Below are 15,160 nucleotides of genomic sequence, written 5' to 3' on the forward strand. Positions count from 1 at the left end.
CTTCATCTTAGGACTGTAACTTTAGAGCTCATTTAATAAAACAGAACCTATGTTTATGTATACCTCAATAGGGATAAGGGCCATAGGTAAAGCTGAGCTACAGGCAAATGGCAAAGACACAAATTAATGCAGTTCTGTCATTAAATGTTTTTTTTTTAGCTGATTGATGAGCTGTTGACTGTTGATGAGCTTAGTACTGTGCTGTTTATACGTTCACTGTATAGTTACACACTGGGGTTTTTTAGGAAGACCTGGGCTCAGAGAAAGTGAGTTGAATGATGGCATTAGACTGAGGACATCTAGTGGCAGAAAGTTGTATTGTTTGAGATTTTTTTTTAGATTGTAGCTAAATATTTCAGAAAAAGCAGTTCTTTCAGGCTTTATTGTACTATTCATTTTTTATCATGTTAATTTTGTTCTGATGTGCTGCTTTAAATCCTATCAAATGTAGAAAATATTAAATAACATATGTGATAAAGTGGGGCAACAGCAGAATTTTCATTATTCTATCCCCGGTTAATTGGAACAGATTTGTTGTTGATTCTGCCAGTAAACCCATTACATAGATGGTAAAGCGCAGTACATAGATGATGTCACTGCAATTTTACAAAGGCATTTGGTTCACACAAACTGGGTTTATATCCTTAGTGGCTATATAGCAAGATATTAAAAAGTTTTTTATGCCTGCAGATTTATGGTTGTGTTTTGGTGTTATTAATGATTCCACTGGCATTAAATGCCAATTTGTGCAAAAAAATGTAAAACGAAAAAATATAAAAAAGCATAAGTATTCAATTATGCAAAACAATTATACACAAAAAAATGAAATGATTCTAAAAGCAAATAAAGAAAAAAATAAGAGATCTCTTTCTCACTGAGAGTTTCTACCTCTCCATTGCCAGGTATTCCTGCTACAGGCTCAGTTATTTGTAAATTACTTTCTTTTCCGGATGGTGCAGCCAAAAAAAACAAATACAAGCAAACGTTGGACTTTTGTCTTCCGCCTACTGAATTTTGTGTTTTGCTTGGCATCTCCTTTTAAACAACATTAAACTTGGAAATTTTAGCTTTAGTTTTTGGTTTGAATTTGATATTTGATGCTGTTCTAAATCAATGGTTCTAATGATACTAATTGCCTAAAGCTGTTCTCCAAGAAAAAAAAAGATAATAACTAAAAAAAAGGTAATAGTAAATAGTGATACAGTTAGTCCCCGGTTACATACAAGATAGGGACTGTAGGTTTGTTCTTAAGTTGAATTTGTATGTAAGTCAGAGCAGGTACATTATTTTAATAAATGCAATTAGGACAGATGTTTGTCTGAACATATTATTAGGCAGCATGGTGTCAGTTACTGTATAAAATCCTCACTGTGAATTAATCACAAACAAAGCAAAAAAAAAAAAACTAGACATTCATTACCTTCTGAAGCAATCTGTGTTTTAATAAGCAAAAAGAAACAACTGCAGAGTTTGTCTTGGTCATTAAAGAGGTTGAAGAAGAGCTCAGTCCTTAAGATCACCCCCAACCTCAGCTGTGTTTAGCAAGTCATACAAACCGCCCCCATGAAGCCTCTGTCCTGCACACGAGCGAGCAGGGAGGCCCCATTCCTAATTAGGAGTCGTCCGTATGTCGGATGTTCTTAACTCGGGGCTACCTGTAGTAATAAAACATACAATTAAATAGAATATATAATAATAGAAATCATAGTGATGGGTTATTTTTAAAAATAAAAGCCAAATTATTGTTATATTAATACATTTGTATCTTTTTACAGCTACATTCAGATGTCGATTCCGGGGATGGGAAGATAAAGTATATACTCTCAGGGGAAGGCGCTGGGACCATTTTTGTTATTGATGACAAATCAGGGAACATTCATGCAACCAAGACCTTGGACCGAGAAGAAAGGGCCCAGTATACATTAATGGCTCAGGCGGTGGACCGAGAAACGAATAAGCCCTTGGAACCCCCTTCAGAATTTATTGTTAAAGTCCAGGATATAAATGATAATCCTCCGGAATTCTTACATGAAAACTACCATGCAAATGTGCCGGAGATGTCTAGTGTGGGTATGTATTATTCTGACTGATAATATTCCTTTTGTTATGGTAATTGTATATGGTGGAACAATGTCATATATGCATACAAATATACATTTTTTTTTTTTATACAATAATAAATATACCAAAAAGGAAAGGTACTTGTGGGATGTTATAAGCGCCACAATTAATGACAAATATGCACACTATACTCACATTTCCAGAGACCTGTGTCTTTCATTGTTCCCTCCCAAACCCTTTAGCATTCAACACTTCCAGAAGTATCAAATGCCTGTGTGCCCCACCATGTGGGTTCCTTCCTTGACCTCTATGTCTATGCTGTGCCCTCTTGAGGCAGAGGATGGAACTACAATGGTTGATGGGGGATATAGGCATCCAACACACCCTGATGGATTGTATGTATCACTGAAAAAAAAGTAAAAGAGTATACATATGCAGTTAAAGAGATAAGTATTAAAGGTATTTTTTTGCAGGAACATTTTGTCTTCAAAACACTTTTTTTCAGGAATTGATTTAAGTATTCTGTTTTTAATCTAAATCAAATGTCAAAGTTTGTCTTTTTAATAAGATCTAATTCTACATTTTATTTTAAATGATATTAGAAATTATAAACTCTGCCATGTTTTTATTTGTACGTACCTACTGTGATACAGGTTTATGTCCATATTTTATATGCAGTGTAGATGCGCCCTCTAGTGTCTGCTTGTGTAACAGTCAGTTGAAAAGCTTGCAAGAGAAATCACAGATGTTCAATGTCACTGTGATAAGAGAGCAATAAAAGAGCAAATAAATGCATTAACCATAACATGTGCATATATCTGGCAAATATGGCTGACACCATGTATATATATAACTTAGAAACAGAGAAATAATGTTTAATATTTTGGACTGGTAATACAAATATGATTCATCAATACTTTTTTTTTTAACCCCTTGGCTTTTTGAGTAACTATCTATGAACAAGTATAAAGATTTGGAGAATGGCTGGTATGCAGTAAAGCAATTTTACTAATATGCATGAATACATGCCTGATATAGTCCCATTCCAGTCCTAATATACAGCAACAGTAACATTCTTCAAAAACTTTCAGCTTTTATGATTAAATAGCAGTCTTAGATGCCTAAGCAAAGTGACTTTGCCTAGGCATTTTTTCATTCTCCTGGTAACATTGTAGCCAGCTAAAAGGCCACAATTCCAACGGGGTCATTGGCAGGTATAGTAGGGCTCAGCCAATCTGGCTGCTAGACTATGACAGCCGTCAATGGTTGGATTGGCTGAGCTGTTCTATTCCTGGAATTTGACGGGTACAGTTTGGCTCTTTTAAAAAATACAAAACCCACTAGGTTTTCTCTACCTGTCGGATGAGATTAGATTTATCCTCTCTCTTCAACTCACTTCCAATAATAGATTTACTTTTTCCATTAGGCACACATGTTCACATAATAGACAGCGCTACACAAATATGCCATCCATGGTTCATATAAGAATATTTTGCTTTATATTGACCCATAATCATATTATAGATGATATTACAGGTTCATCCCGCATGTATTTTCTTTATTGCATTTTGCAAATTTTCCTCAACACATAATCAAAACCTTCCCAAGATTCAAATAAAGAGAACCTTTTTCCTTAAGGTTATACAAATTACATTTACAGATGGCAAAGCTCTAAAACACTTTCACAATCAAAGTGCCTAATGAAGAAGTGTGGAAGCATCGCTGCCTTTCTCTGCCATTCGGTGTACGCTCCATTATATCAAATATCCTTTATTGGAATACTTTCCATACCATTCAGTATAATAAAGCTTAACTGGTGGCTGAAATATGTACAGCTTAGGTAACTGTTTTACCTGCCAAGGAATTTGTAATTTTTTCAGTCTTGTAGTCTTTTCAGTCTTGTAGTCCAGGCTAAAGGGTACTTAAATTAGTTTGAAGACTGTTTAGCCCAAATAAAAGTTGGTATATTGGGCTTAATTTATTTATTCTCTCCAAGGCTAGAGAGGATACACTTTACTCAGTGAAGCTGGGTGATCCAGCAAAACTGAAACGGATCAGGTCCAGGATTCAAAACATGTGCTACCAAATGACTTTTAAGAAATCCATTCCAGATTTGCTGAGTCCCCCAGCTTTACTGATGAAAGTGTATTTTCTCCAGCTTTGGAGAGCTTTAATAAATCATTCTGATTGAATCCAAACTTGTGTTTACTTTGCCAGGCACTTTGTTGGAAAGTAAACAATAGCTTTTGGCCTTTTAGGTATTAGGTGAGCATACAGAAGCTCCGCCCCCGAGGACCTCCAGCCATTGGGAACACTGACAGTTGTATATCTTAACAACAAGTTCATAAAGCCGATGTTCACATCTATTATCATTAGCTTGCTGTCCTCTGTATACCTTATCAATAAGAAGAGTGATGGGTAAACTAGCTCATCAGTCAGTTTCTTCTTCATTCTCTACCAACACAAGGGGGAGGGAACAAGACTTAAATAGAGAAAAATCCACCCTGCTGGTCTCGGCTGTACTTTGTGGCTAAATTGTATTAATTTTAGGACTAGATGGACAAAAATCCAAGTAATTTAGCATGTAAAACATCCCCTATGTGTTTTTTTTATTTTCCTTGAATGTGATTATGTATTTCGGATTAACACAGCTTCACCCCATTCAAATGAATACAATAGATTCGCCCTCTATCACTTAAAATTCCCTTTTGATCTTAAAAAGAACAGCAGAATGAATTCATATATTTAATAAAAAATGGCTGCCTCCATGTGCAGACGTATTTATAACCTCTAAATAATATCTAACTCCCCTAATGCAATCTGCATTAGTCACCTATTGCAAACCTTATTAATATAATTAAAATGTAGTATTCACACATTAAATTTTATATGTGCCCATTCTGTGCCTTTAAAGGTATGTTTCCTAATATATAACTAATGACTTTACATTTGCTGCTCTATTTTAATTAATTGCAGTTCATAGTTCTGTTCAAGAGAGCTAGAATCGCAGATTGATTTTTAAAACACAGACAATGGTCTTAATTACTGCCAGGCATGCATGCTTAATCTCAAGAGCCCTGTGTGCTTATACTAGATGTATACCTGTAATTAGTTACTAAAGAGGAGTTTGTATAGGATCTTGGAGGACTAATCAACGGTAATAAGGACTTTTCTTTCCAGTGAATGATGCCAGCTAATAAGATGTTTTCTGCATAATGTAGGTACATCGGTAATCCAGGTCACGGCATCAGACGCGGACGACCCAACGTATGGCAACAGTGCTAAGCTAGTCTATAGCATTCTTGAAGGACAACCTTATTTCTCAGTGGAAGCACAGACAGGTAAATACATGTATATGTATGTATGTCTATATGTCCCTTCGTATAGAGAAGAAAGTGCTACAGGGGTACTTCATAGGATGGGGAGTTCTGGTCCTTACCATCGACATGTGTAGAAACAGATAAATACATGTATACATATTTCAGTCTATATAACTCTAAACATAGAGAAGAAGAAATAAGTCCTACATGGGTCCTTCATGGGATGGGAAGTTCTGGTCCTCAACCATGGAAAAATATATGAGACAGGTAAATACATGTGAATGTATGTATGTCTATATGTCCTTAAATATAGAGAAGAAAGTCCTACAGGGGTACTTAATGGGATGGGGAGTTCTGGTCCTCACCATAGACGTGTTCGAGACAGATAAATACATGTATACATATGTCTATCTATATAACTCTAAACATAGAGAAGAATAAATAGGTCCTACATGGGTCCTTGATGGGATGGGGAGTCCTAGAACTTGAGCACATATGTGTATCTATATGACCCTAAATTTACACATGAAGTAAGTCCTACATGGGTCCTCCATGAGATGGGGAAGTCGTCGTCCTCACTATAGCCAAGTGTACATGGCTCGTCTCCGTAACTCTCTCCCCATATTTCTTGGTGCGATTTAAACTTTCAGTTTTTGGGATAACAAAGAAAGACTTGTGAGGCCAGTTAAACCATCACAGCTTCACCCTGAACCGAATGTGAAGCTAAACTTTACCAATGCAAATGCCCCCCTCTCCAGCAGCATATACTCACCTTGCCATAACTATGTTTGCTTGATGTGGGCTTTTATTAAACTGTATTGGGTTAATCATATATTGGGCCTTGGGCAGTTTTATTTCATGGCCCTGTATTAGTTTCATGGGGTTGTGTAAAAATGCAGATATACCCAAACCTTTGTGTTTGAAAAATATGAAAATAACAAAAGTTCCAGGTACTGGGACGATACCTGTATTGTTTGTGACTCTTAAAATATATCTAAAATTGTAGCCACATGCATTGCAATAAAATTGGGAATCCATTGATTAGCAATCTTCCTCTTATCCATTTATAGAGGGGTCAGTCTCCTTTCTCTCCAAAATTCTTAACAATAAGAACCATGTGCGGTTTGAAGGAGACTAAAATCTAATATTTTCCAAAAAAATAAAGCAAAGGTAAATACTGTTTATTAAGAAAAAGACAAACAAGGAAAAAGAAACGTGTAGTGGACCATGGCAATGAATTGGATAAAGAGTCTAGTACCATTGCTTTGTTATCTATAAACTTTACAAGCAATTTGATTGGTTATATTTTTGGTTGTTGTTTAGTATTTGTAGAGTCTAGTACCATTTTATCCATCAAATAATGCAGAAGGTTTGGAAATTGAGGGTAGTGATGAGTGAACATGTTGCATGTTTTTTTTCCTATGAGTTTGGTGAATAGTCTTTAAAGCTCACCAAAACCTGTTCAGTGAGCCTAGAATGGGCCCCAACTGAAGCTACAATGAATATCAGGTAGTGGTTGTAAGGATTGGCACCATTGTGTGGTTCGTACTGGCATGATCAAGTTATAAATACGTGCTACAGAATTATTATATATATACATTAGGGTCTGTAGGTCTTTTTTTAATATCTTCTGTGTTAAGGCATCCCATTTTTTAAATAGACATGGAGAGAATTAGTGTACAAAAACCCTACAGAGGTAACTCAATGGTACCATTTGTAGTTGGCTCATTACCATGTGTTTTGATAATCTGCAGTAAAATACTACCACACTCAAAAATGTGAATGGGCCCTCAACAAACATTCTACCCCTAGTCAAAACTATGTCTACTACACATAAAATGCAGAGTGGTGATTCATAAAGAGCTTAAATAACTGAGGGCTATGAACAGAAAACATAATAAAATGTTTGAATACAACAATAGATGGACCGGTTAGATTATTTGGAATTTCAAGAATTCATTTGTTCTGGTATTGCAGTTTTGAATCAATTCCTGGTGATCTTACTTTGAAAGAACTCCTATTCCTGAACAATAGTTAACAAAATAAAAGTTGTATTTTAGGACTGTTTGTTGGTAGTTGATTTCTGTAAACTAACAAAAGCAGCGTTTGTAATCTAGGCTACTCCATTCTTATTGCAATAAATACTCACTACAATAGAAATCACACTAGATTTCTATTGCAGTCACTGAATAAAAGCAAATACCCTGTGTCGGCATTTTGTTCATTTTTGAAGTTTTGTCTCTGTTGCTATGGCACTCCAATTTTTAATATAATAGTACAGATTAGAGTATGTGTTGTATACAAATACATACATATATATATTTATATACAAACACACACATATATAAATAAAAAAAATAGGATTTTGAAAGCGTTTGAACTGATGTTTTATGTCGTAAGTATTTCTGTTTTTACCACTCAAACATGTGCAGGGTGCATCATGACAAAGGATCCTCAGAGTACTGTGAGTTTTCTTACGTGAGAGAAAGCTCTTCCCTTCTATACTCTCTGTCTCTGATTGAATCCTGAAATAGAAAATTTGCAAACCTTTAAAGAGAGAGAAATAGAGGGGAGGAGCCCTGAGTCTTTTAGTTGTGTGCAAATTTAAGCTTCAGCTAGTGCCCTCTGTAAATAAAAGACTTTTCACTACAGATAAGCTTAGTCTAAAACAGTGGTGTTTAATTTAAAAGAGTCCAAGTTCCCTTTCAAATTGGACAAGGTCATTTAAAAAAGCCCTCACATTTAGTAGATGAAGTTACAGTGTAAGGAACAATAACCTTCCAACTTCCTCCTCAAAATATATCCCCATTTATTGGTGTCAGTGAAATAAACATAAACTCTCATTAAGCAATACACATCCTAAAACTCCTCTCTAGATTTTGGCTTGGGAATATTTAAAAAAATACATTAGGAAGAAGGAGAAACAAGACCAAGAAACTAACCAATATGAAAAAAAGTTTTTAGATAACTTTGTTCTGAAATTACAACTGCATTGTAGCGCCGGCCTTTTGCCACAAGGTGGCCTGTGTGTTGACAATACCATTCTGCAATGTTTTTTCTCTCTCTTCCGTTTTCTGGGTGCTGTAAACACATAGCTTTCCAACACATAGCATCCCATTATCATACTGCTGGCTGTAGCTGGGACCTGGCAGGCACTAAATAAGAACTCATACAAATGTACATTGAGTTTAAGTGAATTTAAAGCTTTAGCAAGCTAGTTTTTTTATTATGTCATGATTACAAACTTGAAACAAGAAAGATATCAGGTTTTATGCACAAGAAGGGCTAATCAGGGGAGCCCAATAACACACAACCTTTTCATCTGTTAACAGAGACTCATCAGTCTTTAGAACCAGTCCACAAGTCTACGCTAGTGCTGGACTTTATTTTTGGAAAGCCCATCATTCCCTGCAAGTATAGTAGCAAAGGTTCACTGTTTTAAACTTTTTTTAAGTATTTAATACAAAAAAAAAATATAATCTATATATAAATATAAACTATTTAAACATGTCCAAATACCACTTTATACTGTAAAAATACAAATAAACTAACTCTCGTAAGGTTAAGCTAAAATTTTACAAAATTGTGACATTATAGTAAAATATTTTGTGAATTTCTAGGATTTATTTAGGCAATCCAAAATAAATTTGTGATGTCACCTATATTATTTAATCAGGTAGCTTTCCAGTTTTGCTTATGTGCCCTACGAAAAGTTTTAATCCAAATGGTTGTTGTACACAACACTTTGTTTTTTATACTTTTTTATTGTCTTGTTTTAAATTAAAACCCAAGGCTTATTACACTTATTGTATTTCTTTTTTTTTATATTCCAGGAATCATTAGGACAGCACTGCCCAGTATGGACAGGGAAGCCAAGGAGCAATACCACGTTGTCATTCAAGCAAAGGACATGGGAGGTCATATGGGTGGACTCTCAGGGACAACCAAAGTGACAATAACTCTGACAGATGTCAACGACAACCCACCAAAGTTCCCTCAAAGTAAGTGCCATCTAAACAGCAATGAATGCAAACAACATTGATAAGAACATTAAATATTTAATTGACAATGTGGAATCAGTGGTGCAGGAAAAGAAAGTTCCTGTGGGCAGACCTAATGTAATGTGGTCTGTGCTTCAATCTCACCCCACAAAACTTTTAATTGGCATCTCTTTTGGTAAGATACATTCTCAGCAATGGTAAAATAAGACACTAGTAAAAACTGTCATTTTGGTAGATAAGAAATCTGTTCACACTATTTTTTTTATTACTGACCCCCTGGAGCAGGCACGTCCAAAGTCCGGCCCGGGGGCGAATTGCGGCCGGTGTTCAGATTTCCACAGGCTCGCAGCCTCTGTCATAAAATCAATAATATGCAGCCCGCCAGCACTGTTGACCACAGTATAAAACACCCGCGTACAAAAAAGTTTTTTTATCATTAGAGTTTATCAGCCACCTTGAAATTATGGATCCGCTACTCGGTGGGCATATTCGGCAGGACAGGAGTCCCCATGTGTGCACAGGGAATCCTCTATGTCATTATAGTGAGCGTGTGCTGTGCGGGACCCGCACGGACCACGCCTATTCTGATTCCAAGATTGTGCTCTGACACCGAACTCCGTACACAGGGAAGCCCCACGTCATCCTGATGGGCCCACATTTACCCTGGTTAGTGATCGGCCCCCACAAATTTTCACCTCACCAAATCTGGCCCTCTTTGCAAAAAGTTTGGACACCCCTGCCCTAAAGCTTGCACAGTAGAACAGGCAGAAAAGATGAGTGCATATTTTTGACTCTATAAATGGTTACAATTAAAGTGTATGTATAGCTAAACTTTTTACCCTAAGAGTAGGAAAGAGTTAAGACTTTCTTCCGTTTCTTTCTTGCAGTCTGTCTACTTTGGAATTACTTTAGAGGGCAGATCTCCCTAAAATTACAATAATTCTTAAGAAGTTGTCATTAGAACAATGCAAATTTATCATTGCCTCTGTAAATCGTTGTCTTCTGATGAGAACTGAATTTGTTGCATTTCCCATTGCTTTTTGCCTTGTAGACAGTGGTCACCAGAATAAACAAACAGAATTTATGTCCCCAGTGAATACACAAGAAAAATAAATAACAGTGGTTAATAGTATACTAAAAACAAAAAAATAAACATGAAAATCTCACCAAAGACAGTGTATATTTTTTTTATAACCTCGTCTACAGTGTCAACCACAAATTTCCAGAGAGCGGTGTTTCTTTCTATCTTTTCTCAAAGGAATGAAAAATTCCATAAGGTTTTCAGAGACTTCAGCATGCAATAGTTTTAGCTTTATAGGCCCTTTGAAGATTATTTTATGGAATATGAGTAACATCTGGATATACTTATCATGGAATGTCTGTACACAGGTGCGTACCCTATGTCAATATCAGAGGCATCTGTTCCGGGCGATGAAGTGGGACGTCTAAAAGCCAAAGATCCAGATTTGGAAGAGAATGGAGCCGTCAAGTATCGCATTCTAGATGGAGATGGGGCAGATGTATTTGAAATCACAACAGACTATCAAACTCAGGAAGGAGTTGTAAAACTTAAAAAGGTAGATTTGTCTGTGTCTAAATTACCATTCAAAAAGGTCTTTGGGGAGGGAAGGATATAAAGCTTTGTGATTTGTTAGTCATGTTGTGCAGATATCCTTGAACATATTTTTACATAGCCAAGACATGATTTAGAACATTGTTTCTCAACCAGGATTCCATGGAACCCTACGGTTGAGCCCAAGGGATTCTTTGAGCAATGTCCAACTCACACCAATGATTTTTGGCTATCTGTAAAAGTGATTACCCACTGGCCAGCAGCGTAAGAGGCATTCTTTCCAATAACCATCATGTTAAAGTACAATGAGCTGTGGATATAGTAATTATAGCAGGGGTTCCCTGAAGACTTAAAAGTTAAAAAAAGTTTGAGAAAGGCTGGTCTACAATCAGTTTTTTAGCCCAGTCATAGATATGCTACACAATAAAAGAATTTTGGCAAAAACCATTGTTCCATACTTATTTGGGAAATGTAATTAGGTTAAAAAGATGGACATATTAATGATGGACTATTAAAGCTTTTAAATTAAATCACATCAAGGTTTTCTCCACATTAATAGTAAACAAGTATCATTGTCAGCAAAACCAGATTTACTCCAATATATTACAACACTTAAGGTGTCCGGGCCACCACAGGCAGCACAGTGTCAACCACACATCTTGCTGCCAACTGCAAACAATACATTCCTATTTAAGAAAGGGTTTCAGAATGGATTCTTGCCTGCAAGAACAGGTTTTCTTAGTGAACTACTAATGTTTGTACATTTCAGCTAGTGAAATAGTTTAATGTGTGACTAAAGTTTACCCTTTCTGTCTGTACACTTAGATTTAAATCACAAGTCGAGTTGGGTGGCATTCATTCTCACTTAAGACATCAGATCTAGATGTAGTGACGCAGAGGGGGGAAACATTTTCTTCTAGCCCTTTCCCATCCTTAAGCACTCTGTGCCATCTATTGCTATAAGTGTGATACTTAAGCTAGCCAGAAAACTTGGATAAGAACTCAGAACCGTTGGTCATAGGGGCCAGCATGTGCAAAATCTGAATACCATTTACTCCTTCCAGCCTAGTTATTCATTTACTGTTCCACTTTTTAATAGTTTGCAAATATCCTTTGTCCTTTTAACAACATTCTCCCTGAAACTGTGGTTCATTGTTTCCTGAAAGCCTCTACTGGCAAGTTAAAAGCCATATGTATCCAGGGTAGCACTTAAATCATGAGCCCCAATCCATACAATACAATACCTTATCTCCCTCCTAAACCATCGGGCTAAATCACTTATTGATAAATCAATTATTCACATGCATAGATGTATTTCTCAAGTCCATTGAGCTATATTCTAAACCAAATTACATTGATTTAGAGGGCATAAATGGAGCACTAATTTGGAATGTGAATATCAGAGCCCCTTTAGAATTATAGAACCGGGCTACTACCCACACTACCACTACTATAATGCATCCATTATCATTAAAAGCACATTATTAATGAGTTATGTTTTCTATCACTGTAGACAGTAGATTATGAAGAAAAGAAATTCTACAGTTTGAAAGTGGAGGCCGCTAATATCCATATAGATCCGCGATTCCTCAGCCGTGGGCCTTTCAAAGACATGGCCACTGTGAAAATTACCGTAGAAGATGCTGATGAACCACCAATGTTTATGGAACCAAATTACATCTTCGAAGTATATGAGAATGCTCCAGCGAACACGACTGTTGGAAGAGTCCATGCTAAGGACCCAGATGCAGCAAATGTTCCTATAAAGTAGGTTTCTTTGTGTGCTTACATCTGCTATAACTGATATGCTTGAAGAGGAAGAACAATGCATATATTACCTATTTTATTATGTGATCTTCTTGTCTTGTTATGGACAAAATTCTCCAATGGGAACAAAAAGGCATTATTTTTTTCAACTAGGTCAATCAGGTTTTTATTGTTATACCTATTAGCAAGAATATCTCATTCTGCATTAGGAACCTTTAAGCATCAAAGTGTATGTGAACCTGAAATTTAAAAATGCTTTGTACATTACTTTTCTTGTCCCTCACATGGTTAATCTGTAAAACTTACACAGAAATGTATTTCCTGCTTGGAACTGTAGTTTTTGGATGGCGATTCAGACGTATGGACTTCCTTTAAAGCCTACCCATATTTCTGTGCTAAAAAAAGGAAAAAAGGGGTAGTGGTCATCATAATATTACAAATTGTTAAATTTACAGTATTTACTCCACAAATGCAAACAAGTTGAATGCAAAGACTTATTCAAAGTGGGGAAGGTAATCAGAACAGAGACGCATTACAGATCCCAGAGTTGACTTTAAACTGTATCTAAAGCCAAAAATTCTATTTCTTTCTATTTCTCCCCATGATAATCAACAGCAGCAACAGAATATAAGAAATAGAGCTGTCTCCAGAACAGTAGAGAGGGGAATGGGTTGCTACTTGCTAAATGTTTTCAATCCCAGACCAGATCCATTCCAGGTTTGCTGGATCATGCATGTTCTCCCTTGATAGTCTATCTTCCCCGGTCTTGAAAAGCTTGAAGAACTTTCACCTAAACAGGAAATATCTTCAAATGGGGGCATCTGTTTCAGTGACAATTGTCTAAGCAAGGAATTCCCAACTCACTTTAGTGAGTAGGTACATTTCCAATGGAACACACACGGCAAAAAATAAATTGATAGTAGTTGTATCCCTGGCCTACGTTAATAAAAAAGCCAATGCTTCTTTATACATGGTAAAGGAAAGAAAAAGTAAGTAGCTCTAAGAATGAAATGAATTAACACTTTAGTTTTTCTGTTGTAATTTGGGCTCCCAGGTGTGCTGCAGACTTTGTGGGTCATATCCATATAACATGACTCAGTATATGTGCGCTGTTAGATTTTCTTGTTATCACACCATGGAGCAAAGACTAGGGCTCGGTGTAATTGCAGTACTGAATCATTAAAGCACAGTTTCCCCTATGAATAAATAAGACACGGGCTCAGACAACAGCAAGACACAGCGCCAGAACGTCTTCTGTCTCCGAAGCCATTGCATTTTGCACGGTACTTAAATCTTAAACCGCTTAGTAAATGTAAACACTCAGTCACAAGATTGTTAAGCCAGTATCATTTAGTTAGAGCTCACAATGAAAATGAAAGGTACTTAATGTCCCGTTGAGATTATACCGGACTGCCAACGTAAACTACATTACATCCCATCTTTCAAATTGATGCTGTTAACCTCCCGTCTGACACCCTAGACCAAGTGAGGGGGTTATGGATTACTGAATCCAACTCTTGATTCATTAATGGGTTCCTTGGTGGATTTGGAGCTCGTTTGGCTGCCCGGACATTGATAATCGGGAGCAGAGGTTGATTATCCAATTACATTTATCGACGTACAAACCAATAAACCGTATGTGCTGTGTTTACAAAAATCATTAAAAACACATCAGACTGAAAGCATTAACAACCCCTTCTGAGTTCACTTAGACATTTATTATACAGTATAGAAAGGATTCTGACAACAAATCTAGAGGCCTAAACAAGATGCCTACATTTGAAAGCCATCTTGAACTTTCAAGGAGAAAAAAGCAGGATAAGACTGGGCATTAGTCAGTATATAAAGGCACAACTTCTGTTTTAGTTTTGGATAGAATGGGGGAACATTAGACTTTCTACCAAGTTTTTATTGCCTATTTCCCCACGGGGTGACCACTCTCACTAAATCACAAAGAAAGGGAAGATAGTAGGAACAGGTAAAGGAAAATTTTGGACCAAAAGTTTCAATCAGGAGAACAGACAGAACCCCCCCCCCATGAGTAACTATGGTTGTCACGTCTATTTGCCATTCTTTGCTAGTCCATAGCTGATGCTCCATGTCTCTGCTGACATCTGCAGTCTGCTGTTCTTGCGTCTTCTGTTGTCCAAAATACAACAGCCAAAGTGGTGGGAGGACAACAGTCTACAACAGTGATTCTCAACCAGGTTCCTCCAGAGGTTGCTAGGGGGTTTCTTAAGTCATAAGCAATTTGTGCTTCTCAAGTTATTTTAACTGACACCAATGATCTTTGTGGTTATCCGTAAAGGTGACATTTTTCTGATTAACAAGCAATGTAAGAAGCATTCTACCCAATAACCACCATGCTAATGTACTGTGAGCTGTGAATATAGTAATTGTAAAAGGGGTTCCCTAAGACCTGGACATTATTTCAAAGG

At 36.6% G+C, this 15,160-nt stretch overlaps 1 protein-coding gene across 4 annotated transcripts in view; it reads left to right on the forward strand.

Annotated features, from left to right (window-relative positions):
- CDH11 (cadherin 11) overlaps positions 1-15,160 on the forward strand; it is an 85,252-nt gene that overhangs the window by 56,128 nt on the left and 13,964 nt on the right. For all 4 annotated transcript variants that reach the window (XM_072422680.1, XM_072422682.1, XM_072422681.1 and 1 more), the window contains exons 3-7: positions 1,776-2,070; positions 5,283-5,402; positions 9,215-9,382; positions 10,772-10,959; positions 12,469-12,722. In XM_072422680.1, coding sequence (XP_072278781.1) covers positions 1,776-2,070; positions 5,283-5,402; positions 9,215-9,382; positions 10,772-10,959; positions 12,469-12,722 — 1,025 coding nt within the window. The remainder of the gene's footprint in view (positions 1-1,775; positions 2,071-5,282; positions 5,403-9,214; positions 9,383-10,771; positions 10,960-12,468; positions 12,723-15,160) is intronic.

Source organism: Pyxicephalus adspersus, chromosome 9 (assembly GCF_032062135.1).
Source record: "Pyxicephalus adspersus chromosome 9, UCB_Pads_2.0, whole genome shotgun sequence".
Taxonomy (NCBI): Eukaryota; Metazoa; Chordata; class Amphibia; order Anura; family Pyxicephalidae; genus Pyxicephalus; species Pyxicephalus adspersus.